Source organism: Hippichthys cyanospilos, chromosome 4 (genome assembly GCF_059441005.1).
Source record: "Hippichthys cyanospilos isolate Australia breed blue-spotted pipefish chromosome 4, RoL_Hcya_1.0, whole genome shotgun sequence".
NCBI classification, from domain to species: domain Eukaryota; kingdom Metazoa; phylum Chordata; class Actinopteri; order Syngnathiformes; family Syngnathidae; genus Hippichthys; species Hippichthys cyanospilos.
Window position 1 is genome coordinate 27,139,960 of NC_142372.1, and position 27,750 is coordinate 27,167,709.

At 45.6% G+C, this 27,750-nt stretch overlaps 2 protein-coding genes and 1 long non-coding RNA gene across 4 annotated transcripts; 2 read left to right on the forward strand and 1 right to left on the reverse strand.

Moving 5' to 3' along the window:
- The first annotated feature begins 4,009 nt into the window (after nt 1-4,009).
- LOC148425233 (chymotrypsin A-like) lies at nt 4,010-6,057 on the forward strand. The gene is made up of 7 exons (XM_088414067.1): nt 4,010-4,162; nt 4,238-4,341; nt 4,407-4,486; nt 4,598-4,676; nt 4,751-4,931; nt 5,006-5,139; nt 5,851-6,057. Exons 1-7 carry the CDS (start codon nt 4,066-4,068, stop codon nt 6,010-6,012), a joined length of 837 nt encoding a protein of 278 aa, XP_088270193.1. The 5' UTR covers nt 4,010-4,065; the 3' UTR covers nt 6,013-6,057.
- Nucleotides 6,058-8,477: 2,420 nt separating this feature from the next.
- agrp (agouti related neuropeptide) lies at nt 8,478-11,256 on the reverse strand. Of its 2 annotated transcripts, XM_088413747.1 has the most exons (4): nt 10,630-11,256; nt 9,801-9,940; nt 9,634-9,737; nt 8,478-9,569 (listed from the first exon to the last, which is right to left on the reverse strand). In XM_088413747.1, exons 2-4 carry the CDS (start codon nt 9,904-9,906, stop codon nt 9,402-9,404), a joined length of 378 nt encoding a protein of 125 aa, XP_088269873.1. In that variant the 5' UTR covers nt 9,907-9,940; nt 10,630-11,256; the 3' UTR covers nt 8,478-9,401. The 2 variants fall into 2 exon arrangements, with proteins under 2 accessions (XP_088269873.1, XP_088269872.1); XM_088413746.1 differs by having other exon boundaries at nt 9,634-9,940; nt 10,630-10,929.
- Nucleotides 11,257-18,834: 7,578 nt separating this feature from the next.
- On the forward strand, nt 18,835-26,348 carry LOC148425235 (uncharacterized). The gene is made up of 2 exons (XR_015865463.1): nt 18,835-19,604; nt 24,554-26,348. It is a non-coding gene; the product is annotated as an uncharacterized LOC148425235 (long non-coding RNA).
- Nucleotides 26,349-27,750: the final 1,402 nt, after the last annotated feature.

Below are 27,750 nucleotides of genomic sequence, written 5' to 3' on the forward strand. Positions count from 1 at the left end.
CGGCGGGTCTCCCCACGTGTCACGTCCCCGACAAAGATGGTGTTTTATCTGCTTTTAATTCATTCTTATGCATGTTTATGTATTTATATGCATGTTTATGTATTTATATGTATTTATTTATTGTTTTTTAATTATGTATCAACATGTATGGCACTTTTTTATCATCATGAGTTTGTTAAGCATGTTTATATATATATGATGTGATTACCAGCATTTATTTTTATTTTAAGCACTTATAAATGACAATTTTAGAGTAGACCAGATTTAATCTGCGGGGATGGAGAAAAAACAAAATTAGAAACTTCCTTTCCGAGTAAACTATAAAATGGAAAACTACGACTAATAAATTCTGGACAATATATATTTTTTTTTAACCCGCTTTTTTTTGCCTTTAAGAGTTTTCTTTGTTATCCCAATATAAAGTTGATACACTGTTTAATGAAATATATTCCACAACTATTTATTAATACATAATCAGACGTGTTATAACTTCATAATCCTATTTTCTTAAAAAAATACACACTTACTAACATCTTAGATCAAACACTGTGACATCAATTTTATTTAATTGATATATATTTTTTTATAGTAATTTTAAAATACATATTAAGGGTTCTTATATTCAATCATAAATATTACATGAAATTTTAATTAAACATATTTAGCAAAGCTAAATACACTCATTACCACCCCAAATAAAACACATTTTTATATTACAAGAATTAGTATTAAAAACATTTTTAGAAAAGTCACACATTCACTACTTACCTCAAGTTTTTTTTTTTTTTTTTTTCTTTCCTCCCCTTGGGGATCTTGAATGATCCCTGAGGGGAGGGAGCCTAACCATTTTATGGTAAACTTTTAGAAAAATATGAGTGTGGATGTATGGGTGGGTGCATGTATCCACTTAGACACGTTTATTAAAATGAAAGTATAAACATATACATATAAATATGAGATTATTGTGTATGGATGTGCGGGTGTATGTGGATATATGTGGGTGCAGATACACACATCATTTTTTTTTTCTCCCCTCCATTACTTATTCACTCTTCTTTTTTTCTATGGGGCCAGGTTTGAGATATGAATATATAGGAGAGGCAGAATTAAAATGAGGACTTGTGCCCATGCTAGACTCATAAAAAAATAAAAGAATTGTGGATTTTATAAACTTTTTTAAATCTTCCAATTTTTTAAAAAAAATTATTTTGTGGGACGCTTTTATTGTTTCCTAACCCTAACCCTATCCCTATCCCTGACATGGTCGGAGAGAGGTCACGGCGGATGGTGGAAGGTCAGTAACCCGCCTGACGTTGTCTGCCCACTGGTCGCGACGGTGACGCTAGAGGCGGACAAGCGAACTAGAAAAATGGGGAGGAGGTGAAAACGCCAGGCTGGGATGACGCGACTCACCGCAAAGCGCTCCACGTCCTGAACCGGAGGGGGACGGTTGGCGAACGCGGGACCGAAAGGGCCCACGCCACTGTCCTCCAACCGGAGCGTGATAAGGGCATGGACGACCTGAAAAGTTGACCGGGCGGGCGAAACTAGATGCCTGCGCCCAGCCTACAAAATCCTCCGACTCACACAGTCCTCAAGTCCTCATCTGCGGGATGCCAAGGAACGCGCAGAGGGACGATGGGTAGAGGCTCCGAAGGCCCCAACGCGGGGTGTCCCTTGGGGTTGAATGGTGACCAGCGGGGGGTCTGATGCGTCCCCAGTGTGGAGCGTGCGCTACGAGGTAGGGCTTCGGCCTCAACTCGGATCCTTTCCCAAAAACCTAACCCTAACCATAATGCGCCGGTGGTATGCCTGCAAATGCACCATCATTTGAGGCTTTACAATGTGGTCCACGTCCCTCACCTGGACAAATGATCAACCTTTATTCAATACCTGGTGTTGTGTGGGTGTTAGATCAATCTTCTCCGTTAGCACCATAATGCCCTCCTCCAGATTAAAATTAATTATATTTGTACCCGTTTGTTGTGCCGTTACAGGGTTAGCTGAGTCAATACCTGTAGGCTCTGCTTGGAGCCCCTCGCCCTCACCCCGTCCCAGAGTTAGGGGTTAGGTTTGGGTTAGAAACTGGGATCCGGTAAAGACCAACGTCCCGCGGTGCACTCACTCACATCGGGGCAAGCTTACGGGAACCCCTTTGCCACCGTGCCTCATGGTATGAACCTGGACGTCTCCCGTCTCCAGTGCCCACGTGCGGGTCCGTATCCTCCCGCGGCTGCTTTGGGCTCTGAGACTCTGTGTGAATATGTTCAAAGAAAGGGCCAAGCTAATGTTTTCAGCTAACACCTAGTTAGCCACATTAGCTTTGGCCCTTGCCTCTCCCGAATGATCGGCTGCCCGCTATCGCGTCGCCGCTTCCGTCCGTGAAGTCCATTGACGCTCTTTCATTTTCTTTTTCTTTCTTTGATGTTCAAGGAAAGAGCTGAGCTCATGCATCCGGCTAACATCTGGTTAGCCACATTAGCTTTGGCCCTTACCTTTCCCCACGGGTCAGTTACCCGCCGTCGCATCGCCGTCACTGTCCATGAAGTAGGTTGTCCCACCTTCAATTTCATGTTCTTTATCTTTCTTTGATGTTTGAGAAAAGATTTTTTCTTTGATGTTCAAGGAAAGAGCCGAGCCAATGCATCCGGGTAACCTCCGGTTAGCCACATTAGCTTTGGCCCTTACCTTTCCCAACGGGTCATTTACCTGTGAAGTCCGTTGACGCTCCTTCATGTTCTTCTTCTTTATCTTTCTTTAATGTTTGAGGAAAGAGCTGAGCTAATACATCCGGCCAACACCCAGTTTAGCCACATTAGCTTTGGCTAAACGGAAATTGGACGACGCAACTTACAGCATTGGTGTCCATGTCAATACAAAACAATTTATTATTGGAAATTTACCGCGGAAACATACTCTACAAGCAAGTTGTGAAAGTCTTTCTGAGGAACTAAAGAAGAATGGATTTTGGACTGGAATAACTTGGGGACAGCCGTTTTGGGTGAGTCAACATGTTTTAGTACCTTTAAGCCATTTATATTCAATTGTAATGTTTGGTTGGGTTTGTTTTTTTATGGAGGTTTGTTCATGTTTCTGTTCCACACGTGTCTGCCTTTATTAGCTGCGTTCTCCTTAGTTTGATTTGGACCTCCTGTCTGGTGATACTTTTGTCGAGTTTTGCTCCCAGTTCAGTCTTGCTTCATTTCCTTGTTAAAATGTCCTTTTTGAGCCACATATTTCTGTTTCCATGCGTTTTTGGGGTCCCCTTCCTTCCTCCTCCCTACTCACCATGCCCAGACGTGACACTTATACTATACAAATTGCCATTTGTAATTTAGTGTTCAATCTTGTTCAAGCTTGCCTGCTCTTTGTGGACTTTATAAAACTTAATGAACATATAACTTGAAGCTATTATTACTTAATGTAAGTATTGGCTCATACAATGATATATTTTAATTGCTGATGCGGGTTATTGATATTTAAATGTTTAAACTATACCATAATATACTTTATAAAGGCATGGATTAGACTAGATAGTCATATTCTTGGATATCTTCACAAAAACACAAATGCATGTGGCACTAACTACAGGACCCTATATCAATCAATTGAATATCCATTGATGATGTTCATTGAGTATAAACATAATCGGAGAGATGGAAAATAAACAGCTATATTCAAATGACCCCCTTTAAACATTTTTGGCACCTCTTTATATATACACTGTAACTGAACAAAACAATAAGACAGATTTATGATGTACACCTATATTTATGTATATGCACTACTGAAATTATATATACATTACAGTAAATGCAGAAACACAAATCAGACAAACAAGCAAACGTGGTATTAAAGAAACCATGAATAAAATTGTGAACATGTGATTGATTATTTTTTTTTGTTCAGTTACATTTTCTTATTTCCTGTGGCTTTTGAGTGTGTTGAGTTTGCTCAGCTGCAGAATTCCCTGAATTCCATGTGTTCAAACTCTCATGGCCGCTGATAGTGTGTGCCTCCGTGAACACGCCCCCACCACTCTCATCCAATCGGGTGCGTCAGTGTATGTATAAAAGCTTGGCGTCAGGCCAGAGAAGACATGATGCAACCATGACCTTCCTGTGGATCCTCTCCTGCCTTGCCTATGTCGGTGTCGCCTACGGTGAGCTAGCCTTAGCATTTTAACGCTTGCCGAACTTAGTCTTGCTGGTGACATTGACGATGGTAATGTCATCAGGTTGCGGCTCTCCCGCCATCCCCCCAGTGATCACGGGATACTCTCGCATCGTCAATGGCGAGGAGGCGGTGCCTCACTCCTGGCCCTGGCAGGTGTCTCTGCAGGTACGTGAACTCACACACATGGGAAGTGAGGTGAGAGAGCCACCATGTGGTTTTTTTCTCGCCAGGACTACACGGGTTTCCACTTCTGCGGCGGCTCCCTGGTCAACGACAACTGGGTGGTGACGGCGGCGCACTGCGGCGTCAGGTAGCGCTGTCATGATGCCATTCAAATTGAAAATAAATGCTCACTGCATTGAGGACAAAGCGTGGACAACAGTGTACAACAGCATGATGCCCTGTGTCTCGGCGCTTGCAGGACTTCCCACCGCGTGGTTTTGGGTGAACACGACCGCTCATCCACCGCTGAGGATACCCAGGTCCTCAGGGTGGCCAAGGTGAGGCCACCGCTCCATCGTAAACGCAGCTGGCATGCTTAGCGTTGACGCCGTGATGGTGTGCTGCCCCGCAGGTGTTCAAGCACCCCCGCTACAACGGCTTCACCATCAATAACGACATTCTGCTCATCAAGCTGGCAAGCCCGGCTCAGATGAACATGCGCGTGTCGCCCGTCTGTGTGGCTCAAGCCGGTGACGACTTCCCCGGGGGCATGAAATGCGTCACCACTGGCTGGGGGCTGACCCGCCACAACGGTCAGGAAAGCGCCTTGCCCCGGTTGTTGGACGCATACCTAATCCTGCCTTCTCGGGCCTTCGCAACCTGTCAGCACCCGAAACGCCGTCCCTCCTCCAGCAAGCGTCTTTGCCCCTGCTGACCAACGAGCAGTGCCGTAGATTCTGGGGCAATAAGATCAGCAACCTGATGATCTGTGCTGGAGCTTCCGGAGCTTCGTCCTGCATGGTGGGCGTAGCTCTCTAGATCCTAACCTTGACCTCCTCAAAGGCTGTGTATTGTAGTTGGAGCTTGATCTTCATGTTCCCTCCTTTAGTATCTCAAGTCAACTGCGATACTCCCAAGTGTCCAGTGTCCTAGCAAGTCTTTACCACAAAATCTCTACAAGCGATCTAGTAGATATCTCGTACTACGGTCCCAGTACCTAGTCTCAGCAATCAAATGTCTAAGCTACTATCCAATGTTCGTTACTGCCTGGTTCCAATGACAAATGTCCACATCTTGGTCCCTCATACGTGACTCGTATCTTCTAGGACTTTTCAGCTCATAGCTTGCGCACTATTCTTTGATGATGGCCACTGTGCATCCTTTGGCAAAGTGACACTTTGCATCTCAAGTCTTGTGGGTGCTATTTAGCTTGCGATACTCCCAAGTGTCCAGTGTCCTGGCAAGTCCTTACCACCAAGTCTCTACTAGCGAGTGTCCACTTGTAAATGGATATCTAATAGCAAGTCCCCGGTGTCAAGTCTCTGCTAGTAAAGTGTCTAATATACTATCCAATGCCCACTACTGACTGGTTCCAACTACTGACTGGTTCCAATGCCAAATGTCCACAATTTGGTCCCTCATATGTAACAAGTATCTCCTAGAACCTTTCAGCTTGCAGCAAGTCTTGAGCACTATTCTTTGTTGATGGGCACTATGCGCATCTTTTGGTAGGGCGATTCCGGCGGCCCCCTGGTGTGCCAGAAGGCGGGCGTCTGGACCCTGGTGGGCATCGTGTCCTGGGGCAGCGGAACCTGCACGCCTAGCATGCCCGGAGTCTATGCACGAGTCACCGAACTGCGCGCCTGGATGGACCAGACCATCGCCTCCAACTAAGCACAAGGCCTCAGCTTCAATAAAACACCTTAAACTACAAATGCACATCTCCTCTAATTCTCAAACTCATTTTTCATGATCCACGAGAGCTTTCTTATTTCGTGCTTTCACGTCGTTGTTTTGATTAGCGTGACATTTCTGTCAAGGCGTAATTACCTTTTTCACAATATCTTCATGGCTGACAAGTCCCATGATTCATTCTTTTTTTCTGGTTCTTATTTTTTCCAAGTGTTCGATGAAGCCTATTTGGCACATCATGACTCAAGCTAGACCCTGGTGTCACTCTGACCTTCCCTGTCCTCCATATTCCTATTTATTTCCACCCTGGCAGACATCAAGTTGGAAGCAGTTAATCAATGCTAAAAATGCATCTAAAATTGTAACAAATACATATTAGGATTAGACTAGTGCATAATAATCATGGAATCCAGTGTAGGATTATTTTAGAATAAATGTAAAGTGGTGAGCTGTCAGAGGCAGCAAGGCCTTCTCTGCTGGCCTGATATAACCTGACATTATCATAACTATAATAAACAATAATAGTTCTAATAACAATAAAAGTCAATATCATTTTAAATTTATTTTTACTAGATATATATATTTTATATATATATATAAAATTATTCTCCATAATCTGTTCTTTCTGTGTCATATTATATCCATATGGTGACACTCCTACAAGTGCTGCCATTTTAGTGAAGAGTTTTTAGCCAATTAAAATTCAGCTAACGTGTGTTGCCGGGCACACTCCCAGGCAGACTTATCTCTGCTTGATTTGGGAGGCGCTAGGGCATTCGCTTGAACGAGTAAAAGGCTCTCTGTGCAGTGTACAATGACATATTGTATACTGGCCCATATTTATGTTAGACAGCTGCAATAGCCAATCGACCCATAAAAACGCCTTCAAGAAACCTCACGCAGAATGTAACGTAACTGGACACTCACTGCAGGAAGGCGGGGCTATTTTGATCCATGTTTACCAGTGGAAGTAGTTAAATCAAGTCATATGAAAAAAAAAAAATCATATTGCTCAACCAGCTAACATTAGCATTAGCATACATCAAAGCCAGACTTGCAGAGCCTTTTTTTTTTTAAACCCACAATGGCTGAAGAAGAGCAAAACGGAAATTGGACCGACGGGACTTTCAGCATTGGCGTCCATGTCAATACGAAAGGATTTATTATTGGAAATGAAACGCAAAGACAAACTCTACAAGCAAGTCATGAAATTCTTTCTGAGGAAAAAAAAGAAGAGTTGATTTTGTACTGAAAAAACTTCGGGACAGCCATTTTGGGTGAGTTAAGGTTTTTGTCGTTTTATGTAATTCATATTCAATTGTCATGTTTGATTGGGTTTGGCTGTTATGTGTTTGTGGGGTTTCTGTTCCACTTGCGTCTGCCTTTATTAGCTGCGTTCTCATTAGTTTGATTTTGTCCACTTGTCTTGATACTTTGTCCATCCAGTTTGATCCTATTTGGTCCTGCCTCATTTCCTTGTTAAAACTTCCCTTTTGAGCCACATACTGTATTTCTCAGTTTTCATGCATTTTTTGGGTCCCGTCTCTTCCTCTTCCCAACTCAATTTACCATGCCCAGACGTGACACTTAAATGAAATTACAATTTGAAATTTAGCATTTAGGTTGCCTGCTTCATAAAACTTCGCGCGCAAATAATTTGAAATTATTACTAATTCTAGGTTTTGTCACATATAATGATACATTTAAATTATTGATGTGAGTTTATTGATGTTTAAATGCTCTGGGAAAAAAAGCCTGTGTACGTGCATACGTCTGCGCATGAGCGGTCCAATAACTGTAAATGTACTTAGGTTATCCCATGTACATAGGTTATCCAATATTTACTCTTATAGTATTGCAAAGCATTTTTTCAGCATTATAACCTTATTTAAATCATGAAAGAGAACATTATCTGTGGAAGGAGCAAGCACAAGAAGAAATGAGGCACCGTGACCTGACCACAGGGTAGAACGGTCTGTGGATGTTCTTGAAGAAAAAGATAGTAGTCACTTTATGAACTGATAACAGATAGTATAGCACACACAGACACACACACACACACACACACACGCAATCACGTGTTGGTTGTCATGCTACTGCAGTGTTCTCTCCAAAACCTTTAGGGAAGTGATGTTTTGTAACAAGGGCTTCCCTAACAAATAAAAGAGGACTCGACAGGATGTGTTGGCAGAGCGGGTGAGATCTGTAACTGTGAACACATATCTGTCTGTTCTCGCGAGCAAAAAGAATCTAAAGTCTCTTGTGTCCCTTCCTTGTGCGTTATTAAATGTTATAGATGACCAAATCTGAGAACCACCCCCTATCCCTCCGAAAGGGGCTACTTGGCTACATTTGTATAAGTACCTGGGATTGAATGTCTGAACTCTTAAAAAAAAAAAAAAAAGACAAAGGCAAAAAAAAAAAAAAAAAGCCAAGACAATAGCAAAGCAATGGACACCTTTGTTTATTTCCAGCACCACAACTTGGACACGAGTAGCAGGAGCAGAAAAAGAAGAGGATGTGAAGGTCAGGGGCGGCATCTGCCAGTGACGGCCGGGGCTAAATCATGAACTCCAACCATGTGGATCCGGGACTTTTAGGCACTTTTTTTTTTTTTGTGGCTCAATGCCAGTACCAATTAAATCATTATCTAACTTTAAAACTACAACTTCGTATTTATTATTCTTTTTTTAATACTGTCCAAAGCACAAGTACAAAATCATGATTAAAAATAAAACGTTAACATTACCATTAATGACAAAACATTTCAAGTTTTTCATGTATTGACATAAAATTCAGCTCATTTTAATGCTCCACATTACAAAATCATACCCTGGGCCAGATTAAACCTGTTTGCGTCAAACAGTGTGGTTAGCGACGGAGCGCCATTGTCATTCAAGTGTCAACCGAATAAGCCAGATACCGAGGACTAATTGAACAACAACAATAAAAACAAAAAAACTTAGAAGGCGCTTACAGGGTGATTCCACTACATCTGCCACGATCCGTTACGTTCTGCAGCTATGCTCAGCGCAGCGTCACACATTCCGACCATTCCTTGTGAAAGCAAATAACGCAAGCGCGTGGATCATCAACTCGGTCGAAAGTTTGCTTGGATAACATTTCATTGCATAAGCCTAAAAAGGGCTTCTCGGATCTCTGAAGGCGACTCTACATGGGTCCCATTCACTGTGAAGCCGTAACGTTGCGGACCTCGGCGGATCGTGGCGGAACGGAGCGGAGCGGAGCGCGGCGGGTGCTGTGGAATCGCTCTCATTCATTAACATGGAGACCCTAACCCTATGGGGGGGCGGAGTTAAACGTTTATCTCCACGCTTCCGCCCGCAAGCGCAGATGCGCTCAGGTTTGTGTCAGGCCGGGCACGGGCGCCCAACACGTCGGCAGTAGCAGATGGCGTTGAAGAAGCGGCAGTAGCACGTATCACAGGCGTCACAGCAGGGCAGCGGCAAGCCCAAACACGACTGCTGGTGTCGAACACAGCGGCGGGCTGAGCGCATGGCCCGCGACGCCAAATCGTCCTGTGGTTTCAAGCCGTGAATGTCAGCGTCAGCCCAACGCATTGCCAGCGCCATCTCGCCCCACCTGCTCATAGGACTCAGCCCCGGTCGGGATGCCGTGACCGTCTTTGTCGTCCGCGTCCAATTGGACGGTCTTCGCCCAAGCTTCAGAGGCGCGGCTTCTCCTTGCTTTACAAAGACATAGGATCGTCAAAAAGGCGGAGGCAAATAAATGGCACAGTTCCTCGTCACCTCGAGGTGAGCGCTCGGGGGTCGGCTGGTCGTCGTGGGGGCGGAACAGCGCCGCCGCCGACACGGCGAGCAAGCACAGCAGCCAGCAGCGGCGGTACGCCTGCATCCTCGGGAACTTTCGCACCCCCAACACCTAACCACTGCAACAAAACATACATAAATGAAAAAAAACGTACAAAAGGAAATAAAATAAAAAATACATAGCACTATTCTAGAACACGGGTGTCAAAACATATGGCCCTTCAGATTATTTTGTCATGAATAAAATTGAGCTGAATTTTTACAATAGATGTAAATCTTGGAACGTTTCATGATTAATAGTAACGTTAATATTTTATGATTAATAGTGATGTTGTGCTCGTACTATTTTGAGCAGTACTAAAAAAAGAATAACCAATCTGAAGATGCTGTTTTAAAGTGATATAAATAGATACAGTACCATGGTATTATTGGTCTAGCCCACTAGAAAATTGATTTTACTCTGTGCGGCCCATAACCTAAAACCACTTTGACACCCCCGTTCTAGACACTCAAACATGCTTTACACTGGATACTTTATCCTAGATCTTTCAACATATAATATCCTAGATTTTTCAACATATACCACATAACAATGTTTACTTCTTGATCAAATGACATCCAAAATGTCTTGTTTTTTTCTCCCAAATGAAGAAAACAAAATTGCAGAGTAAAAAAGAATATTTTTCTTCATTAAAAAAAAAAAGGAAATACAATCATCAAAGTTGCAGGTAGCATTTTTCTCAAATGTCTCTTTTGCTTGTGGGTGCTATTTAGCTGGCATAGAGGATGTGATTGCGCCTGCACTCACCTCCAAGCTGGCAACTGGAGACGTGTGCACCCGTGATGCGCGGGGATGCCGGCCGAGAGCGCCAGTGCTCATCTTCTTTATCATCTCAAGGGAGAGCCTGTCACCGCGGCGACCACTTGACGCAATTCAAGCAGACCAATGAGCGCTTGTCTCGTCATGTGTGCTTCTCTAACTTTGGATGACAAAAAATGGAAGGACAGGGTCAATGTGATGAATGTACTCAAGTACAGTGGACCCCCGCTATACAAGATTAATCCAATCCACAGTTGGGACCGTAAGGCGAAATTGCCATATGTTGGGCAATAGAAACCAATGGTAATTAACTAAAACGTGTAAAACCCCAGGCAAAAACATTGTATATACATATTAAAAATTTGTGTGGCAACGAGTCTGAGGCAGAAGTGTGGTTCCAATATTTTTATTGTAATCTTTTTAAAAATATAAATTAAAAGGGATACTTAAATAATGCTGGAATGTCCTCGTCCGGTGCACTGGAAAGGTGGAGGCACTTCCAATCAATTAAAACCACCACCTAGTGAAATACACACACACACACCGACATACACTTGTGAAATCATGGAAAATAAAATCACCAACACTGAGATTGGAAGTCCTGATCCAGTGACACCGGAGAGGAGGTTCCAGCCTTGTAAAAGAAAATTAAAAGCAGGTAATTAAATAAGCTAATGTGCATTCAAACCGCTGCCTAGTGCTAAAATCAACCCAGAACGGGCGTTAAGAGTTCAACACTAAAATGGCTGCTCAGGAGACTGCTGCAGCGCCGTGGCTGGCTGAGGCAAGGGAGACTGCCAAGGGCTGCTGGGCGGTTCAGGAGGCTGCAGTAGCGTCGTGGTTGGCGGCTTGGAAGGCGGCTGCAACGCTGTGACTTGGGACTCAGGGTGCGAATGCAGCAGCTTGGCTGGCGACTCGGAGGGCAGCAGCAGTGGTAGGACTGGCTGCTCGGGAGACTACTGCAGCATCATGGCCGGTTGCTTGGGAGACTGCTGCAGCGCCGTGGATGGCTGCTCAAGAGACTGCTGCAACGTTGAGGATGGCTGCTCGGGAGACTGCTGCAGCGTTGTGGATGGCTGCTCGGGAGACGGCTGCTGAAGCTTTGGTTTCCCCGGCCACTGGGGACAAGGACTAGAAACTTTAATAACTGCATTGGACTGACCTGATGCAAGGGAGACTACTGAGGGCCAACAGGTGGTTCGGAAGGCAGTTGCAGTGGCGGAACCCGGGACTTGGGAGGCTTGGTTGGCGACTCGTGGAGTGACTGCTGACGACTCGTGCAGTGGCTGCCACTGCTCCCGCGGCTTGGCTTGGGACTCGGGTAGCAAATGCAGTGGCTTGACATGGTACTTGAAGAGCGGCTGCAGCGGCTTGATGTGGGACTCAGACAACAGGTGCAGCGGACAAACTAGGAGCTCTGTGAGCGATTGCAGCAGCTCAAAGGTCGACTGCAGCGACAGGGAACTTGGAAGGCGTGTGCCACTTGGGTGAGGGACTCCGGAGTCATGCAGCGTAAGCAGATCGAGAGATGTGCACCTTGAGTGGACTGGGTGAAAAAGACAAAGTACGATGTGAGGTGGGGACTGCTACAGGAGGGAGTGACTCGGGATTAGGGTGTGCCCCAACCTTCCAGGAGGCAGGTGTTGTCTCTAAACGCTTCAGTTCAAATGAATCTTCTACAAAGATACCTGAGCACTCCTAAATGTAGGCACCTCAAAAATTCTCAAAGTGGAAGAATGCACTCTCCTCCTCCTTTTTTTCAAAGTTCAACTTTCGCGAGCAAAAATAAATACAAATGTCATATTCTTTCAAAAATGAAGCCTTCTGTTTCTCAAGAAAACAAAACATATGGAGATTAAAAGATCCATTTTTCATTTCCGTGATTTCACTTTGGATGAAAAGTGCCGTTTTCCATTTCCCTGTTTTGCTTTTGACTCCAGTTGCGTTCTGGCGGCGCTTGAGTGAAAGGGCATTCTGTTGCCATGGCAACCACTCCTTCTCAACGGCTGTCGCACGTTCCCTAATGCTCCTGATTTGAGGAACATTAGCTTGTGTGCTGCCTTCATCAACGGCGCCCGCTGATGACATCAGTGCCGCTACGTTTAGCGCTAATGGGATGCTGGCAGGAAATGGCTTCTAATTAAGCCGGAACAACAACAACACCAACATGAGCCATGGCCAAGTTCTGCTTTCCTGCTTGGCTTGCTTTTGGCCAAGGGAGAACAGAACGAGGTCAAATTCATCCATACACTTAGTGTCAGGTTCAGTCAACCTACAACAACACACAACAAACGATGACAGGAGACTTTAGATTCATTTTGCTCCTGAGGAGAATGGACAGTGATGCGTACCGTTACAGTCTTCTACCACTCTGGAACACGTCGAGTTCTCTTTTTTGATTGATCAGAGTATCCCATTCAGGCCTAAAATGTCACTCATTACGTTCGGGTCGGTCTTTTAACTTGCTTCTAACTTCTAACTTTATAAATATGTTTACTAAAACGATGTGTGGAATATGGATACTAAACTAAGAAATACTTGTTATAAAGTGAATAATTTGGATAAAAACAGAGGTGCTGTAAGGTTATTGCTATTTTACTACTATACGAGCCGCAGAGCATGCTCTGTGCATGTGAACGCTGCCCTCTTTATAATCTTCCCCTCCACAAGTCTGCATCTATTTTGACCTGGTATCCCTGATTATGGAAGAGCAAGAAGTCAAGGATAAACTAAAGACAGGGGAATTTAAAAGGCAAACACTCACCGGGAAGAGTGAGGTATGTAAAAGCTTCAAATTGATAATTGAAAATGCTACAGAAACTTGCATTGGCTTCACGGAATGGAGTCTCTGTGGCATTTTGCCTTCATACGAAAGCAAAAACAATTTCATATATCTTTTCCCATTTATTTGATTTGCATTATTCTATTTAAAGCCTAGTGGGTTGCAGTATTTCTCCGTGTAATTAAGCAGGTGCGCACCTGGAGGGGCGTGATAGGGAGGAACGGCCCCCTCTGATCTGAATCCGAGCGGTGCATTGTTATTGGACTTCTGTGCTCATCACGGATTGTCCATAATGAACACCATGTTCAAACATAGGGTGTCCATATGTGCACCTGGCATCAGGACACCCTAGGCCGCAGTTCGATGATCGACTTTGGAGTTGTATCATTGGATTTGCGGCCGCATGTTTTGGACACTCTGGTGAAGAGAGGGGCGGAGCTGTCAACTGATCACCACCTGGTGGCGTGTTGGCTCCGATGGTGAGGGAGGATGCCGGCCAGACCTGGCAGGCCCAAACGTATCATGAGGGTCTGCTGGGAACGTCTGGCAGAGTCCCCTGCCAGAAGGAGATTCAACTCCCACCTCCGGCAGAATTTCTCCCACATCCCGGGGGAGGCGGGGGACATAGAGTCTGAGTGGACCATGTTTCGCGCCTCCATTGTCGAGGCGGCGGATCGGAGCTGTGGCCGTAAGGTGGTTGGTGCCTGTCGTGGCGGCAATCCCGGAACCCGCTGGTGGACACCAGCGGTAAGGGATGCCGTCAAGCTAAAGAAGGAGTCCTATCGGGCCTTTTTGGCCTGTGGGACACCGACTGTCCAAACGGAGTGCGGCTTCGGCGGTCGCCACGGCAAAAACTCGGGTGTGGGAGGAATTCGGTGAGGCCATGGAAAGCGACTTCCGGACGGCTTCGTAGAAATTCTGGTCCACCATCCGGCGTCTCAGAGGGGGGAAGCAGTGCATCATCGACACTGTGTACAGTGGAGATGGGGCACTGCTCACCTCAACTCAGGACATTGTGAATCGGTGGACAGAATACTTTTAAGACCTCCTCAATCCCATCAACATGTCTTCCCCTGAGGAAGCAGAGTCTTCGGGCACAGAGGTGCGCTCTCCCATCTCTGGGGCTGAAGTCACTGAGGTGGTCAAAAAACTCCTTGGTGGCAAGGCCCCGGGGGGTGGATGAGATCCGCCCGGAGTTCCTGAAGGCTCTGGATGTTGTAGGGCTGTCTTGGCTGACACGCCTATGCAACATCGCATGGACGTCGGGGACAGTGCCCCTGGATTGGCAAACAGGGGAGGTGTTCCCCCTTTATAAGAAGGGAGACCTGAGGGTGTGTTCTAACTTCAGGAGAATCACACTCCTCAGCCTCCCCGGTAAGGTCTATTCAGGGGTGCTGGAGATGAGGGTTTGTCGGGAGGTCGACTCTCAGATTCAGGAGGAGCAGTGTGGTTTTCGACCTGGCCGTGGAACAGTGGACCAGCTCTACACCCTCGGCAGGGTCCTCGAGGGTGCATGGGAGTTTGCCCAACCAGTCAACATGTGCTTTGCGGACTTGGAGAAGGCGTTTGACCGTGTCCCTCAGGGATCTCTGTGGGGGGTGCTTCGGGAGTATGGGGTACCGGATGCCCTGATACGGGAAGTTCAGTCCCTGTAGGACCGATGTCAGAGCTTGATCCGCATTTCCGGCAGTAAGTCGAATTCGTTTCCAGTGAGGGTTGGACTCCATCAAGGCTGCCCTTTTTCACCTATTCTGTTCATTACCTTTATGGACAGAATTTCTAGGCGCAGCCGAAGCGTTGAGGGGGTCCGGTTTGGGAGCCTCAGCATTGCATCTTTGCTTTTTGCGGATGATGTGGTGCTGTTGGCTTCTTCAGGCCGTGACCTCCAACTCTCACTGGAGCGGTTCGCAGTCAAGTGTGAAGCTGCTGGGATGAAGATCAGCACCTCCAAATTTGAGACCATGGTCCTCAGTCGGAAAAGGGTGGAATGCCCTCTCCGGATTGGGGATGAGGTCCTGCCCCAAGTGGAGGAGTTCAAGTATCTCGAGGTCTTGTTCACGAGTGAGGGTAGGATGGAGCGTGAGATCGACGGACGGATCGGTGCAGCGTCTGCTGTCATGCAGGCTCTGCACCGGTCTGTCTTGGTGAAGAGAGAGCTGAGCCGAAACGCGAAGCTCTCTGTTTACCACTCGATCTACGTTCCTGCCCTCACCTATGGCCACGAGCTGTGGGTCGTGACCAAAAGAACAAGATCCCGGATACAAGTGGCCGAAATGAGTTTCCTCCGCAGGGTGTCCGGGCTCTCCCTTAGAGATAGGGTGAGAAGCTCGGTCATCCGGGAGGGGCTCAGCGTCGAGCCGCTGCTCCTCCGCGTTGAGAGGAGCCAGCTGAGATGGTTAGGGCATCCCCGGACGCCTCCCCGGTGAGGTGTTTCGGGCATGTCCCACTGGAAGGAGGCCCCGGGGACGACCTAGGACATGCGGTAGGGACTATGTCTCTCGGCTGGCCTGGGAGCGCCTGGGGATCCTTCCGGAAGAGCTGGATGAAGTGGCCGGGGAGAGGGAATCTGGGCTTCCTTGCTCAAACTGCTGCCCCCCGACCCGACCCCAGAAGACAGCGGTAGATGATGGATGGATATATATATTTACATGTACAATAACAAAGTGCAGGTGAACAAGACTAGACAATCCTAAAAACTAGATTATTATCTATGGTAATGTGCAGTATTTTATGGATACTTTGTCTAGTGTTGCTAAACTAATAACTAAATACGAAAAACCAGGTATGGCAAGAGTCCCACAAGACAAGACATAAGTAGCAGCATATGACAGGACAATCCAACAGTACGAGACAAAGCAAGACAACTCTGATTGTGGTTGTTCCAGCTGTGTGCGTTTGAGGTAGTTATTATAGTTCTAAGTGTAATCGTTAGTGCAAAAGAAGTATAATTATAAAATAAATAATGTAATTATTAATATAATTTTGCCAGTGCATGAGCAAAGTTTGAGTTTAAGGTGGGGGGTGGGGGTTTTAAAGACCTAAACTTCGTCTGCCAGCTAGGTGTTTCTTCTGGCTGGGGCTGAGTGTGGGAGGGAGGAGGGGAGAGAGAGACAGTTCAGCAGTTTCACGGATGGGAAGGGGGGAGAGTTCAGCAGTCTCACGGCCTGTTGGATGAAGCTGTTCCTGTGACTAGTGGTACGGGAGCGGAGGCTCCTGTACCTCTTTCCGCAGGGCAGGAGGCTGAACAGACTGTGTGCAGGGTGGCTTGTATCGGTGACAATTGTGATGGCTTTGCGGCTGAGATGGCACAATGGCTTGCCTCAGGAAGGTGTTAAAGATGTCTGTAAAAACATCTTTCAGCTCCTCTGCACAGTCTTTCAGCACCCTGCCAGGGATGTTGTCTGGACCTGCTGCTTTCCGGGTGTTGATGGCGAAGAGTGTCCTCCTCACGCTGGCAGCAGACAGGCACAGAGGCTGGTCGTGCGAAGGTGGTGGTGTTTTCTGTGGGCGGGTGGTGTTCTGTTCCTCAAAGTGTGCAAAGAAACTGTTTAGGTTGTTGAGCAGAGTGATGTCGCTCTCACAGCTTTGTGGTGCAGGTTTGTAGTTGTTGATAGCCTGAATGCCCTGCCATAGGCTGTGAGCATTCTTGCTGTCCTTGAAGTGGAAGGTTATCTTGTTTGTGTATTCTTGTTTGGCTTTCCTGATGCCACAGGACAGGTTAGCTCTTGCTGTCCTCAGAGCCGACTTATCCCCAGCGTTGAAGGCATTGTCTCTGGCCCTCAACAGCCTGTGGACGTCTCCTGTTAGTCATGGCTTCTGGTTGGCCCGTGTGGTGATCCTCTTGAAGTGGGTCACTTCTTCCATGCATTTGGTGATATTGGAGGTCACTGTGTCTGTGTACTCCTCAATATCTGCTTTTTGCTGAGTGTAAACGCAGTCCAAAATGTTATGTCCTCTTGTTGCAAAGTGGATTTGTTGAAGAAACATGGGAAGAACAGTTTTGAGATCAGCATGGTTGAAATCCCCAGCGAGGATGATGAAGCCCTCTGGTTGTGCTGTTTGTTGTTCACTGACAGCCTAGTACAGTTCGTTCAGCGCCGCACTTCTGTTGCTGTTGTTAGTTGGGGGGGGTAAGGTAGCGACCAGCAGGATTGAACTTATCTCCCTTAGCAAGTAGAAGGAGCGACACTTCACAATCATGAATTCCGCCAGAGGTGAGCAGTGTTTGTATACTACAGTGGCATCCCGGCACCACGCTTCGCGGTTGTAAACACACACGCTGCCACCGTGGGAGATCGCCCCCTCTGCGAGAGCCCTGTCGGATCTGTCAAATGTTAGCTGCTCTAGTTGTGTAGCAAAGTCCGGAATGTTACTATTTAGCCATGTTTTAGTGAAAACTAACACACAACAGTCACTCACTTTTCGGTTTGCTGATCTCAGAAGTCGGATATCATTAATTTTGTTGTCCAGTGATCGAACGTTCGCCCAAAGGATACATGGTATGGCCGGGCGAGTTGGGTTAGCCTCTAGCCTAGCTCGGATACCTCCGCCCTTGCCCTGCTTCCTCGTCCTGGCGCACCGCTTCCGGCGCCTTCCGGGGGAGGGGTAGCAGGCAAGTCCGGTGAATTAGCAGGCCGGCTTAGCAGCCCCAGTTCCCTTAGCAAGTTCTCCAGTTCCGTGTTTAAAACTTGGCAAATCTTGCTTCTCCAGATGTGTAAGAAGACCCGTCGACTGTACACGTATTGTGGCGTAAACTGATCGGGAAAAACTTTCAGACAAACCACTCACCGGCGACGGAACCGGGAAACCAACAACGACGCGGACAACGAGGGAGGGAAACCGACTCACCTGCGACGAAAAGGGAAAAAGGACGACAACGTGGCCAACAGGGTGAGTAAACCACTCACCTGCGACAGAACCGGGAAAACAACAGCGACGCAGACGACAAGGGCGGGAAACCAACTCACCTGCGACGGAATGGAAGAACGACGACAACGACGACGACAGCGCGGCAAACAGGCAACAAAACCACGCACCTGCAACAGAACCGGGAAAACAACGGCGACGCCGACGCGGACGACGAGGGAGGGAAATTCGACTCATCTGCGACGAGATGGAAGGACGACGATGACGACAACGCAGCTGACAGGTTAGAAAACAACTCACCTGTGACAAAACCCGGAAAACAACAGCGACGCGGACGAGGAGGGAGGGAAACCAACTCACCTGCAATGGAATGGAAGGACAACGACGACAGCACAGCAAACAGGCAAGAAAACCACGCACCTGCAACAGAACTGGGAAAACAACGGTGATGCGGACGACGAGGGAGGGAAATTCGACTCACCTGCGACGAGATGGAAGGGCGACGATGACGACAACGCAGCTGACAGGTAAGAAAACAACTCACCTACGACAAAACCCGGAAAACAACAGCGACGGGGACGACGTGGGAGGGAAACCGACTCACCTGCAACGGAATGGAAGGACGACGACAACGCGGCTAGCAGGCAGGAGAACCACTCACCTGCAACAGAACCGGGAAATTAACGGTGACGCGGGCGACGAGGAAGGGAAACCGACTGTGAAGGGAATCATATATTAGGTTGTTATCATTATGTGCTTATTTCATTGTTGTCCATTTATGCAATCCTAGTTCATTTTGACCCTGTCCTTAGAAAGAGCTCTTGACGCACAAAAGTGTGAGCCGGGACCTTGGCCCAGCTGTCGGTGGCGCCCGGCTGGCTCTTTTGTTGTGTCTTGTAATCTGCTATGCTTTTGCTCAACACAAGCCAGGAGGAGCGGCTGGGCAGTTGAATTAGCCTTGGAAAACCCACGAGTTCATTTGCCCAAGCTTTTTCCCTATGCCTGTGAGTCAATCTTGGCTGGTCTGAGTTACTCTTTTTGCTGTTTAGCAGCTAGGCTTGTCCTAGTCTTCTTTTAGAGATTTCTCTGACATTCTAACATGTCAGCCGCCATGTTCGAGCCGGATAGTTAAAACGCCTTCTCTTCGGTGGACGATCAACGACGACTGAACCAATCGGTGCACCGTTGGAATCTTGGATTCTGAAAGCCCTCCTTTCCACGAGGCCAGACGTCGGACACCGCTCACTGGAGGAACGCAAACACTATCCAACGAACCAGAGTGACTCGACCAGCGGAGAGCTTGCAAGAACAAAAGGTCAGTCTGCCCGGTCTATCGGACCTTAAACGAACAGTCCACCGGACCTTAAACGTACAGTAATGATCAGCCTGACGAGGCTGATAAGTTCAGTCTGAACAGTCCATTGGACTTTAAACGGCACGGTCCATCGGACCTTAAACGAACGGTCCATCGGACCTTAAACGGCTGGTCCATTGGACCTTAAACGAACGTCTTGACAGGTTCAGTCTGACAAGACTGAATGGTCCATTGGACCTTAAATGTACAGTCAATTGAACTTTAAACAAACGGCCTTACTTAAAAAGAGAAAGTTTAACATCCGGTACACAGTTACTGATCATTTCTGTGATGTATGAGTGTGGAATGAATGTGGAGTGAATGTCCTGAGTGACGGGAAATCTAAAACTGGTGAAACGGTCGTGAGTACAAACACCTGGGGATATCCGCCTTTCGAGGTAGAAGCTCGGTATCCGACACGTCACCAGGCACTTAGCATTTTACCCGTAACAAAGGAAACATAGTCAATCACGAGGAACAAAAATAAGTTATCCGAGGTCGCAACTCGGCCCAAGGAGGCAGAATTGGAAAAGGAATGTCGTTACACTGTAGAGGATTGAAAGAAAATGTACATTTGGCAGAAGTAGAAAGTACTAAGTATGTGGAAAAATGAAAATTCCAATACGGTTTTTCAGGAGATATAGATGACTGTGGTGGATTGGAGAAAGTGTTGCAGAAGTTGTCATTGAAGGACAGGGAAAAGATTGAAGACAGTGATGATTAACAGTGGTTTAAATGCAAGGCTTTAGTTGAAACAGCCAAACCGAAACGAGTATGTAAGGTGGCTGAGAAAAAAAGGAAAGCAGATGATGATTTGACCGCAGCCACTAACCTGTCGGCAACTAACACAGCCAGACAGGAAACCCAAATTAACGGTGGAAAACAGACACCAACAATTCGTACCTGAGTTTACCACCATATTCTTAAACCCAGACACCTGAGGTTTTCAGAGGCAAAGTTGACAACCAGGCAAGACCGTGGCCACGGCAGCAAGACCCTTTTCGGGACTGGGTCTCAGCTCCACATCTGAGTACTGAGGGTTGACATGAAGCCAAAGGAGTGATGCCATTTGAGATGGTGTGTGCAAAAAATGTGTCTTGTACGTGCTTAATAAAGTCCGCATATACGTTGTAAACTGCATGTTGTGTGATGTGGATCTGCATGTGTATCTGTCAGTTTGCTGCTGTGTAACTATTGGTGTGTTACATGTTCGTATGTTAGATTGTTAGAAATAAACAATGATATTGGGTGAAATTTGGCTAAAATACATTGTTAGATCGGGCTTAATCTAGTCTTCATGGCTAAAAGTCAAAATGACAAATTTGAGATGGTTTCAAACCTGAAGTTTGTGGGCAGAAACTGGTCCATTCACAGGGTTAATTCTCAGCACACAGGTGAAATGAGAAAAATGGAAAAATGTATTATGGGATCAGTTGAGACTAAATTAAGAATTAGGATGTTATCAAATGCTAGATTAACTGGCAATGAATAATTAGTGGTTGAAACACAAAATACACAAAGTTGTTGTGTTATATGTGAGGCTATGCCAGGGTGGATAGCCAGATGATGTTGAATTAATTGTAAATGTTGTGTTTTCATAGCTTAATAACATGTAGGCATGTTGTCGTATGATAGCCAGCTTGGGAGACTGTGGTTTGAAAATGCGAAGAGATTGTGAGTGTAAGCCTGTGAAGCTTGCTCTGTTGAAATTTTCACACAGTTTGCAAAAGGAGGCAGAAAGGGCAGAATTATTTTTGTATACTGGCCCTGCTCAAAAAAAACAAGTACGCAAAAGCGGAAGAAAGCCTGGCACCTTACAAAATATGAATCTAAAAGGTAGAAGATTGATGCCTTAAAGGTAATAATTGTTTGGAGAGATTAGCATGATAGGATCAGATCTTACAGTAAAATAGATTCAACTGTGCAAAAGGAGGATGAACCAGTTGATATGTTCATTGTTTGATATAGTATAGTTTGCAAGAGTTTTCCAAAAACAAATCGCATTATGGTAGATAATGGATAAACAGGCTGAACATATTGACAGCAGCTGAAAAAATGCAAGGCCAAATGGAATTATACTACAAAACAAAATGTAGACGTGAGTGAGCTCCAACACTCAGAGATTAGATAAATTGACTATTCAGCTGAGAGTGGAGTAGAAGAAAAGAAGAATGTAGGGAAGAAAACAGACATTCTGGTGTGATGGAGAAGAGGAAGTGCATTGTGTTGGAAACAGGAATTGTGGTAGAGGAAAAGAAGGACGTAAGAGAGAGTTGAAAAACAAAATTGAATGCATAAGAATTTGAGTTGTGGCAAGAAAGATTTTGGGCAAGTGGAAACAAATGAAAGAAGGTTGGCAGAACTAATGAGATAAGGATGGCAGAATGGTTATTGACAGACAAAAGGAGGCCATTGCGAAAGCCCCAAAACTCAGACCAAAAGACAAATGATGTCATTTTGAGGCTGAATGAATTATTGTAGCATATGGATTCCAAAGCATTGTTTTGAATTGACTAGGCCACTGTTTGGTATCAGTTATGAAAAAGCTGATGATGCATTTGAGAGCGTGAAATTGGAATTAATTCATCCGTATTGACACTACCGGATTACAGCAAACCATTTGAGCAAAAAGTGACCGCTAAACAGGGATTCATGACTTCAGTTTTGTTGCAGAAGCATGGCCAGAAACTGAGGCCAGTCAAATTTTATTCGGAGGAATTGGATGCAGTTGCTGGGCCAACCCCTGAAGGCGTTCAGGTGGTGCTGGGCCAACCCCAGAAGGCGTTCAGGTGGTGCTGGCATTGGCAGTGGAGGCTTCAGTGGAGGTTGTGTTGTTTCACCCCCTCACGTTGAGGGTTCCTTATGTATTTGTTTTGTCGCTGGAAACGCCCCCCAAAAATGACACTTGTCGCCTGCATGACATTTACATTGCACCGCGTTACTTGTATCACAGGGACACATTATAATTGTTAGATGTGGAGCATCAAACCCAGAGACACCTTTGCTCACACCTGTAGACGGCACCCCACACGACTGTGGAAGCCAAGTCCAAATTTCCACCGAACCAAGACCTGACCTGAATGACACCCCTCTCCCGACTGGAGAAGTTGTTTTTTTTTGACGGTTCAGCTAGCAAAGGGGAAGACGGCCGCAAAAGGGTGGGATAAGTAGTTAGTACATATGAAAATTTTTTCAAGGAACATTAAAATTGACATGTTCATTGCAAGCAGATGAATTGGCCGCGCTAATCAAAGCTTGTGAAATTTTTGAAAGCAAAGCTGTTACAATATGGACAGACATGGCATGTATGGCATGTGGGCTAACCGCGGCTTCAAAACTACAATAAGAAAAGAAATGACGAAATTACAGCAGGAAACCAATTAGGCAAACAAAGCAGCCAAAGAAACAGTCATAGGTGTGCCCACAGTTGCCAAAGCACAAGACAGCCGCGTTGACACACTAAATGATGAACAAGACACACAGACAATCTTGATATCGAGGAAAACATCAGCTCCTAAACTGGAGCAGCAAAAATGGCTAAATAAAGGAGCATACTGTAACAAGATGTTGAAGAAAAAAGTAGATTGACAGTTAGAAAACCATGGTTACTAAAATTTTGATTTGAATGAGCAGCAAAGTGTCACGAATAACCCACGGATGCCAAAAGGGAATGGACCCCAACCAGGCACGAGAAGTGATGATACTGAGTTTATTAACAAAAGGAGCACGCAAGGCGTGAGAAAAACACAAAAACAGTCCGAAGGCAAAGTAGCAAACCAAAGTCACAAAGTACCAACACAAAGCGAGACGAGAGCGTCTGGATCAAAAGTCCACGGGAACGAAGGGCAGCAAGGAGGGCGTGAGTCCACGGGGAATGGCTGCAAACAAAGAAGCAACAGAAATCGTACACAATCCGTAAAACATAACACGCACAAAGTACAAACCAAGATGACTCGAGAAGGTAGGACGTGAGGACAAGAGCGCTGGGATTCATGGAACAGCAAGCAAGCTTGGCGAAGGAATAACCTGGCAAAGGCTTGTGCCGGCCAGCTTGTAAAGTCCTCTGACGAGATGCGCAACAGTTGTGAGTGTCCGATGGCCCCGCCCAATGCGGAGGAAGGAGACAGTCTGAAAATCAACACAAACTAAAAAAGGCAAGACACGTGACACAAAGTTGACACATGAGCTTTGCCATGTGTCAACAGGGGGGAATATGTATGATCAGTTGCATATGGGTTCACTTTTTATACTCAAAAATGTTTTGTTTTTTGTAAATGTTGTGATATCTGTTTTTGCAATAATGCGCAAGTTTATTTGTGACCACAAAGAGGCAAATTTCTAGAACCACCCAAAGCATTTCATATGATATATATATGGATGACATTGAATCAAATAAGGCATTAGGAAAGCAATATTATTTCGTCATATTAGATGCATTCTTAAAGTGGGTTAACTTATTCCCAACAGCGCATTGTGATGCAAAAACAGTTGTCAAAGCATTGTGTGATCGAATCATACAGACATTTGGCATTCCGAGAGTAATTACAAGTGACAGTTGATTACATTTTGTGAAAAAAGCTGTTACAAAAGTTGGAGAACTGTTGAATATCAGAAGGGCTTGTTGAAAGAATAAATGGGACAGTCAAGGCCATACGCATAAAAACAATGCAAGCGATAAAGTGACAGCAACCAGATTGCATTCCTATTGTGGCCACAGAAATGAGAATTGTTCCGCTGAAGGAAAAACTTTATCACCATTTGAAATAGTATATGGAGGACCATACGGACTAGCAGACTTAACCCATGACCAGCCACCTAGTGGATGTTCTTTTCCAGTTCACATGAAAAGACTGTTTGGCACTAGGGAGATGCATAAGCACAATGACTGGCCAGTGTGTTCTATCCCACAGAAAACCCGGGTCCAGATCGGAGACCTCGTGTTCAAGGTGCTGACGACCTCGTTGGGACAGTGAACGCTGGGATGGCCCATTCCAGATGATCGCAGCGACACCAACTGCGGTGAAAGTTGAAGGACACGACGGGTGGATCCACCAGTCGCAGTGCAAGATCCTTCGAACCCCTGTTGACGGGCCTAGCGACGCCAGTCCCTCGAAGTGAGGATCAGCACCCCCAAGTGCACGAACGGTGCACCAACGAAAGACCACCGTGGGAAAAAGGTTTTTTGTGGTAAACACACCCCTCTCAGGAAAATAGCCTGTCTGCCGGCACTCCTCCGAGCAGCATGCTGCTTGGTGCTAGGCGGCACCCTTGTATCCGGACGACCAACAATGCCTACCTCACACAGACAGCGTTTGCCCACCAGCGTCATGGGCAACCTTCAGCTCCTGACGGACATCACGGGAACAGTGATAAATGCTATGTTTGTTCCAGTGTTGAGAACTCCACCCATAGGTCCAAATGCAACATTTACAAACCACCAGTCCCAATCACCAGAAAAACGTCAGTGTATTTTTGATGCGATTGGCATGCCTTGGAGCATTCCTGACAAAGACAAATTGATTGATAAAGCAAATGCAGCGGGTTCGCATTTGCCATATTTGGTGCTCTATTTCCAGTGACTGTGTACAAACACACCGATTTTTTCAATGATGTCAATCATAAAGTATACTCGTCGACTGATATCACGGACGCACCTTCTACGCACACAGCTTCACAACTACATGCTACTTGACTTTGACATCACTTATGACTATTCAAAACAGACAGGCACTCGACATGACTTTGGCAGAAAAGGGTGGTGTGTGCAAGCTTTTGCCATCAGGTGAATGTTGCGCATTTATTCCTTTACACACTTTGTCTAATGGCTCGTTGTCTTAGACACTGACACTGCTCAGGGAGTGCAGACAGAGGACTCCAAGTAGGGAGGGAGTTAAAGCTCAACCCCTTCCTGCATTGGTAGCAGGACTTCTTTGGCATTTGGTAGGGCGTGGCTGTAGCCATTGCTTCTGTCATCATCTGCATTCTCTTGCTGTCATGTCTCTGCATAACTTGCGGTTTGCCCTTGTGTAAGATCTGTGCCACCAAAATCATGGATGCTGTTGGGGTTAGCAGCGCAAGTGACCGTGGCCATGACTGACTATCAACCTGTTGACTCTGACCCCGACTCTGACGACGATTCAACAACCGTCTGAACCATTCAAGATGCACCTATGGAAAAGGTTGTAGACATAGGATGTTGATATGGTTTGTGATGTGTATATACATGTATTGGACCAAAAAGAGCTTTAGCTTTTGCTTTTTCTTTTTTCTCTTGTAACAAGCTCTTGCTTGGGAAGGGTTTCTACCTTTTTCCCACTGGGTTTTTGGGTAGTTTTCTTCCCACTCAAGCAATAGCTTTTGACATTGTTTGATGTGTTTTAATAATGATAATCAGGGGGGATATGTGAAGGAAATCATATATTAGGTTGTTATCATTATGTGCTTATTTCATTGTTATCCATTTATGCAATCCTAGTTCATTTTGACCCTGTCCTTAGATAGAGCTCTTGACGCACGAAAGTGTGAGCCGGGACCTTGGCCCAGCTGTTGGTGGCGCCTGGCTGGCTCTTTTGTTGTGTCTTGTAATCTGCTATGCTTTTGCTCAATAAAAGCCAGGAGGAGCGGCTGGGCAGTTGAATTAGCGTTGGAAAACCTATGAGTTCATTTGCCCAAGCTTTTTCCCTATGCCTGGCATAGAAAAGTCAATCTTGGCTGGTCTGAGTTACTCTTTTTGCTGCTTAGCAGCTAAGCTTGTCCTAGTCTTCTTTTAGAGATTTTTCTGACACCGACTCACCTGCGACGAGATGGAAGGAACGCATTGTTAGAAGAGCGAGTGGCCGCTGCGTATACACGCGCCGCCATCTTGGGGGGGAAAAAAAAGTGGTAAATGTGTTTCCGTTTTTGGAATAGTGTTGTACCATTTGTAGCGCGTTTTTACCGGTGTTTGTGTGTTGTGCCATTTGCAGCGCGTTTGCCCCGGTCAGCCACCGTATATTACCACTAGGAAATCACACTTATATTTCTATTCTGTATTTAAGACGTTTGTACCTTGCTTTATGGTCATTTTAAAAACATACTGGACAGCATCTTGGAAAAAATTACTGTGGAATCTTCAATATTCTGGTGACTGAAAGTTTGCCCCAGAGAAAATTATGTATCGTAACAGTGACTTATAATCTATGCATTCATCTTTTGCCCCTTCAAAGAGGGGAAAAGAAAAGACCATCTGGGTCCAAATACAGCAACTTTGTTCGTTTTGGCGAGACACCAGACTGACATTTTTGTTTGCCACTAGGTGGCCTTATAAGCAATTTAAGATTTTTTTAAACACATTTGTTAAGGGTTTAAGTCTTCATGTGTCTGTGAAGTTTCAGATTTTTCCAAGCTTGGAAAGCTGAGTTATAAAGGTTTGTTTCACATGTGGCAAAGTAATCATCAAAGGCATAATATAAAGCCCCGCCCCCAACATATTTGATGGCGGATCATCACAAAAATTTGAACAATTATGCCTCACAGTCAGATAAAACATCACAGCAAATTTGAAGTCGATCGGGTCAATCGTTTGGGAGAAAAAAGGAGCAGTTCGGGACTTGCAAATGAGCAAAAACGGGCCAAAAGTGCACATTCAAAAATTCATAACTCTCTTTCTGTACATCTGAGCATATGGCTCGCGCTGACTTTTTTGTAGGGCTCGAGGTCCTACACAAGGCTACAAACTTTTGGAGCTCTAGGTCAAACGGGCCGGGAGTGAGAGGCTATTTTCCACTCATAAGGCCATTTTGGGGCCAATTACAGCCACTTTTTTCGTTTTGGCGAGTCATCTGACTTTGAGGTGGCGTGCAGACTACGCCCATTATCGAAATGTCATAAAATTTTAAAACCTCAATATTCCATGTCTTAATGATATTCTGACCAATTTTCATTTGTTTTACTCAAACAGACTGAGCACAATACATGAAAGTGTAAAAAATAACATTTTAATCAACCACTAGGCGGCGCTAGTAGCTATTTAAAAAAACTTTTTTCAATGGTGTTAAAGACAAAAGTTTCCATGTATCTATGAAGTTTTAGATTTTTTTAAGCTAGTACAACAAAGTTATTAAGGTTT

What these genes read in the sequence shown, in the direction of transcription:
- LOC148425233 (XM_088414067.1), top strand. Translation starts at nt 4,066, where the DNA reads ATGTATAAAAGCTTGGCGTCAGGCCAGAGAAGACATGATGCAACCATG. An exon ending in GGGGCTGACCCGCCACAACG is followed by an intron (nt 4,932 to 5,005) that starts GTCAGGAAAGCG and finishes GCAACCTGTCAG; the next exon opens with CACCCGAAACGCCGTCCCTC. An exon ending in CCGGAGCTTCGTCCTGCATG is followed by an intron (nt 5,140 to 5,850) that starts GTGGGCGTAGCT and finishes ATCTTTTGGTAG; the next exon opens with GGCGATTCCGGCGGCCCCCT.
- agrp (XM_088413746.1), bottom strand. Translation starts at nt 9,906, where the DNA reads ATGCAGGCGTACCGCCGCTGCTGGCTGCTGTGCTTGCTCGCCGTGTCG. An exon ending in GGGCTGAGTCCTATGAGCAG is followed by an intron (nt 9,570 to 9,633) that starts GTGGGGCGAGAT and finishes TTGAAACCACAG; the next exon opens with GACGATTTGGCGTCGCGGGC.